Genomic DNA, 5683 nt, shown 5'->3' on the forward strand with positions numbered 1-5683 from the left:
GGCATGACTGCGGACTTCATGGGGTTTGAGGGCCCCCACAAGAGTGGCGGGGCATGCGGGCCGCGCGCGGGCGGCGGCCGCTGCGGTGGGCGCACCTCTTTCTGCCGCCGCGCCGCCTCGGCCTCCTCTGCCGTCATCATCCACTCGGCGGGCCACGACGTGGGCACCCTCAGCGCCGGTGCCACCTGCAGCGGCGGCCCACGCATGGGGCGTCCCACGCGTCAATTGGGATAGGCCACGCGGTGGAGGGCCCCGGAAGGAACCACTCTGCACATGGCAGCTGCAGCAGCCAAGCGGCGAAATCAGACGCGTGCGAACGTGCACGCACGCGCATGTGCAAGCTCTCACCGTCAGCGCCGCCCCGAGCTCGGGCAACCCCGCCGCCGCCGCCGCGCCGAGCGCCGCGGCGGCCTCGCCCGCGGCGGCCGTGCCCCTGAAAGCCGCGAGCGCCCAGCCGCGGTGGGGGTCCTTCAGGGCTACGTGGGTGGCCTGGGGGCACAGGCGGCGGATCGCGGCGGCGGCGCCCTCTGCGGGGCTGTCCCTGGGTATGCCCCCGATGAAAAGCACCCGGCCCTCCATTCCGGGCTCTATGGGGCGGTACTCGGGCTGCCCGCGGCGCTGGGAGCCCCTCCGCCGTGGTGAAGCGGGGGGCTCGGGGGCTGGGAGGCCGGGGCGGGCGGGGGCTGCCGCCGCTGCTGCTGCTGCGGCGGCGGCGCTAGCGCAACAGGGCCGGAGCCAGCGTGCGGTGCGGTGCACGGGGGGGCTATAAGCCGCCGGTGGGCTGCTCAATCTGGTACGTGCGGCTGCCCCTCGCGCCAGCATGCGGCCTCTGACTGCACTTGGCGGCGGCGGAGCAGTGCGGCGAGTCGATGGTGGGCTGCAGCTGCCCCTCCTCTGATGGCACTGTCAGCGTCGTTCGTGATGAGTGTTCATGTGCGTCAATTGTACAATTATCAATCACCGATTTCACAATTGAACATTCGTACAAAAGTCCAAATTAACACACGCGCTTCCGCCGCACACCACACACACCGTTCAAACACTCTCGACGCCCGCAGAGCACAGGACAATCTCCATAGAGGCCAGTCGTTCGCGTTACGAAAATTTATGTATACCACCGTTGGCTTCCACGGCCCTGGCGCGCACGCACCCCGTGCCGCCAGCGCCGGCGCCGTCGCGCCGCTGCCATCACTGTTGCTCGCCGCAGCGCGCCCTCTCGCCCACCGCCCGCGAGCCCGCGAGCCCCCGCGTCGCCGCGTGCCGCTCCCGCCGCCGCCGGCCTTCTACGCCAGCGGCCCGCTCGCGACGCCGGCGCCGCCGGCGGGTGTCGCCGACCTGGCGCCCGACCTGTTTGCCCTGCTGCGGCCGGCCGGCTATCTCGACGTCGGCAGCGTCCCCAGCGGAGACACCCTGCAGCACACCGGCGACCTCGTTATCCACGGGTCCGTCGCCAAGGGCGCCGCCATCGTCGCCTCCGGGGACGTGATCTGCCTCGGCAGCCTGCAGGGCTCGGTGCATGCCGGGGCAGACCTCGGCGCGGGCGCCAACGGCGCGGCGCGCGTCGTCGCGCTGGAAATGCGCGGCGCGCAGCTCAAAATCGCCGACACCCAAACCCTGGCGGATGCCAAGGTGCGCGCGGGGCCGGTGCTGTGGGGCCGCATGCTGGCAGCTTGCATGGCTGAGGGGCGCATGGGGGCGGCAGCAGCTGCATGGGGCCCCATGCACCGCATGCGAGTGCATGCGGCGCGCTGCATGCCTTGTCAGCAACCAACATCGGGCCCCTCTTCCCTGACCCTTGCGCATGCACCGCCTCGCGTGCACCCGCAGGTGACGGTGGCCGGGCCCCACTGCGCCTACGTGGCGGCGTCGGGCAGCAAGTCGGTCATCCAGGTGCAGCCGCTGGGCCGCACGCGCCCGACCCCCAGCATTGCCGCCATCGGCGCCTCCTTCTGGCGGTGGAAGAGGTGGGCCGGGCTGCGGGGCATTCTTGCAGTCCTTTGACATTGCGGGCGCGTTTTGCGTCCGCGTGCGCCGCGCTCATCAGCTTGCCGTGGCAATCAGGGCACCGGGGGCTGTGGGAGGGTGAGGCAGCGCACGGCGGCGGCGCTTCGCAGGATTGCGCTTCGGTCGCTGATCATGAGCCGCTCGCCAGAGCTGCAGCCACTGACAGGTCTCAGGCCGCGACCCGCCCTCTCACTTCTCTCTCCTGACAACTCAGTTTCCTCCTGCCCGCCGATTTCTTGTCGCCTCGCGTCCACACCCAGGGCGTACCCTGCCGCCACCGCGTCTTTCGTGACAGGGCTGTACGCCCTTCTGGCGGGCGCCGCCCTCGTGGCCGCCCCCCGCACCGTCCTCGGGTGGGTGGCGCGGCGGGTGTGAGCAGGGGCCCACTTGAACGCTATGCCCCGCAACCCTGTCATGCGTGATGAGAGGGGGTGGCGCGCTCACGACCCTTTGAGCGCGCCCATTTTGTTACAGGCGCCATGGTTCCGGTTAAACCACATCAAGTCTGCCAAAGGATGCGAACAGAGCTGCAAGCACATCAGCTACAGCGGTGTCCTAAACCCCTGCTTGCTGTACGCCGCAGGCTGCTGTTTGACGCGTCCCAAGTCCCCGCCGGCTGGATCCGTGTGGGCGGCGTCCTTTTCAGCACTTTCGGCCTGCAATGTGAGAGTCGTAGCTGCTGCCTGCGCGCCTGCCGCAGCGCCGCAGCCGCGCCATGTTTGAATGGGCATCGCAGTGCCCGTTGAGCTGTGACGTTTATGTGTGTGCTGATGGAAACGTGCTGTCGGGAACGGTCTGCGTGAGCAGCCTCAAGGCTGGGACCGCCGTCCAACCTCGTACATGCACGCGTCCTTTTGCCCGTGGCCCCTTGCATGCCGTCACCGCGCGCTTCTTGTTGACGGCTGCCGCCACAATCAACCTCCTACAGACCTGGGCACTGCTTGGGGCGACTGGTGCCGCGTGGCGGACGCGCGGCGCTGCCACAGCGCCGAGGTCGCCGGCATCGAACGCACGATGGAGCGGGAGAGAGAGGAGCTGTCTCAGCAGGCGCGCCACAGGCGGCAGCAGGGCGCAGCGGGGGTGGCGAGCGGCGGCGCGGCCAGCCCTGGCGGCGGCGGCGGCGGCGGCGGCGACGGTGTTGGTGGATACCAACGTGGCGCGGAGGCGGAGGCGGAGCGTGCTTGGGGCGGGCCTGGTTCAACGTCCGCAGCGTCTGCAGAGGCGGAGCGGCGGCGCAACAACCTGCTATATAGCAGCACCAGCTTCTACTCAGCTTCCGTCTGGTCCCGCCTGGCGCTGGCTGCCGCGTTTGTGGCGCTGGTGGTGGCGCGCGTCTGTGAGCCCGGGCTGTTGGTGTTGGCCGCGGTCAATGCGTACGGGGCGGTCAGCATGGCGATGGCGCTGCGGCGGCAGTGGCTGCTGCACACAACGGGCTCCTCCAAATGAATAGCGCCGGCCAGTGCGGCTGGTTTAATTCATTCATGTTTGATTGCATGCGCCTCCAGGCAGCACAAAGCATTGACGTGGTTGCCTGGTGGCGGCGCGGGGCCAGAGCTCCTGCTGTCTTGGCGGCTGAAAAATTAGTTGTAGGTATTTTGGGGTGCCGGGATCCGATCAGCTGCGCCGCCGCCTCGCTGCAGCGATGGCAGCGGGCTGGCACCGCCGAGCAGCCACCCGCAGCCCTGAATGGTGCGCTCTCGGCCGCAACCGCCTGGTTTGTCCCATCTTCTTGAGCGCGTGCTGTGTTTTGGAGAGCGCCAAGTCTTACATGCCGCCGTTGATTGTGCCCGCAATAATAATAGCCCCTCTGGTTTCTGAGCAAGCCCCTGCTGCGTGCCACACTGCACATATGCGAAGACGGGGGCCCGCCTCCTCCACAAGAAATGATTTTTGAGCCGCTGCTGATTGATTTTGCGCGGGGCATTATTTTGAATCAAATGCCTGCTTGCTGCAGCAGCGCATGTTGCGTGCTTGCGTGGTGCAAATGGCCGGCGGTGTGTGTCAAGCTGCCGCAGTGTTGCTCAGGCGCCTCCACGGCCGCTCCGGATTCTCCGCATCACTGAGCAGCTGTTACAAGCCCAACTGGGAATACTAGTCACTGGCTGATGTACCAAGTAGTGCTATGCCCAGGCCTGCCCACGCCTTGGGACAGTGCAGCGATGGCGAGATGACCGCAGGTCACCCTGGGCGGTACTGGTCTGGTAGGCGGACAGCGAGTGTGCAGCAAGCAGCCATCCCAACATTCTTTTGCACTTTGGCTCCTAAGATTTGTCGCTGTGAGCTTTCGCACGTCAGGCAGCACGCGACCCCGGGCAAGATCGGTCATCAACGGTGATGGAGCCCCGCATGGTGTCTTGCGAGGCCGTCAAACAGATATTGGAAGGCCCCATGGGTGCGCAATGGCGACTGCATGGCTGCCCATGGCCGTATCAGCGGCAGAGCAGCTCGCGCAGTGCCCGTGGTGTGCTCCTGCCGCGCACATGCGCCCGCCCAGCAGCACGCCGCCAGCGGCCCGCCCCACGATGCACGTACCCGCCTTGCATGTCTGCGCCATGCAGCCCGCTCTACAGTGGTGGTGGACGTCAGAGATGATGTGAGTACCTCGCTGTTGGACGCGGCTGTTTATGCTGCCCCTCTGCTGCGACGTCCGCTCGGCGGGAAACGCCGCTGGACCGCGCACGCCCGCTGCCGTGCCTCGACACCGCCGCGGCCTGGGCTCTGAGCGGCCGCCCCACGGCGCCCCTCACTTGTCGATAGGCGCGCGCCAGCTATCGCGCGTGCTCAGCGGCGCGCCCACGCTGTCGCGGCTGCAATAGATTTCTTCACACAATCCTCCCGCTGCTCTTCGCCGTCTTCCCCTCGCCTCTCAGGATTTTGCGGACGGCCACATAGTGCGTTTGGGGGCCCCCTTGCAGAGTTGGCGGCCGCGGCCTGCCTGCTGTCTTGCCGGCTGCTGCCCCTTGTGATCGCACTGGCGCCACCATCAACGCTTGGACGCCATGGCAGGCGGCCTGAGCCTCAGGCGCTGAGCCCCCGCACCCCCCACAACGCTGCACACCCGCTTTTCTGCAGCCTGGCGCCATCAATTGGGTGGTGGACAACTTCAATGATGACGAGGGCATCGACGAGGTGCGGCAATGTTGGCAGACTCGCACAGCAGATGCGACACTCACCTCCAGTGCAACACATTGCATGTCACACTGCATGTCACTGCATCATCGGCGTTGGCGCCGCTCGCAGCCTGCAGCATCAGTCGAGGGGTCACAGGCGGCCTCAGCAAACTCAGGAGCTGCACATCTTGTGGCTGCCGGGCAGCGCCGCCTGCGTGGCCTTGCTTCTGGCGACTCCAGGCGCCTAGTCATCCGCGATAATCTCGCTGCAGCACCGGCCACCCTCTGCGTCACCCAACCGTCCCTCCTCGTCCGCCGGCTGCCGCCCGCCTTGCCCCGTTTGGCCGGCCGCAGCTGGTGCAGAAGCATTTGGCGGGCAAAGACAGAGTGTGAGTGCCGCCACCTGCTCGCGGCTTCGCGTCCGTTTTGCAACCTGCCATCATCTTGGTGATGCCCGGCCCGCTGGCGGGAGCCTGCCAGCCAGCATCAGACGCCGTACCCTCCTCACCGCAGCCACCGCATATGCGCTGCTGCAGCAAGCAGCGCCGTGCGTCCTAGATTCCTTGCGC

At 67.4% G+C, this 5683-nt stretch overlaps 2 protein-coding genes across 2 annotated transcripts; one reads left to right on the forward strand and one right to left on the reverse strand.

The window, feature by feature from the left end:
- Positions 1-348: 348 nt before the first annotated feature.
- On the reverse strand, positions 349-579 carry MNEG_13347 (hypothetical protein; the record flags this gene model as incomplete). Its single annotated transcript, XM_014038180.1, has 1 exon — positions 349-579. A coding segment is annotated over one exon (231 nt), but the record flags the coding sequence as incomplete, so codon positions are not given.
- Positions 580-1107: 528 nt separating this feature from the next.
- MNEG_13348 (hypothetical protein) lies at positions 1108-3450 on the forward strand (the record flags this gene model as incomplete). The annotated part of the gene is made up of 5 exons (XM_014038181.1): positions 1108-1629; positions 1828-1964; positions 2265-2357; positions 2588-2667; positions 2933-3450. The coding sequence occupies 5 exons, from the start codon at positions 1108-1110 to the stop codon at positions 3448-3450; spliced, it is 1350 nt and encodes a 449-aa protein (XP_013893635.1).
- Between the last annotated feature and the right edge of the window lie 2233 nt (positions 3451-5683).

The sequence above is a fragment of the Monoraphidium neglectum genome (genome assembly GCF_000611645.1).
Source record: "Monoraphidium neglectum strain SAG 48.87 unplaced genomic scaffold scaffold03768, whole genome shotgun sequence".
In the NCBI taxonomy this organism is placed as follows: Eukaryota; Viridiplantae; Chlorophyta; class Chlorophyceae; order Sphaeropleales; family Selenastraceae; genus Monoraphidium; species Monoraphidium neglectum.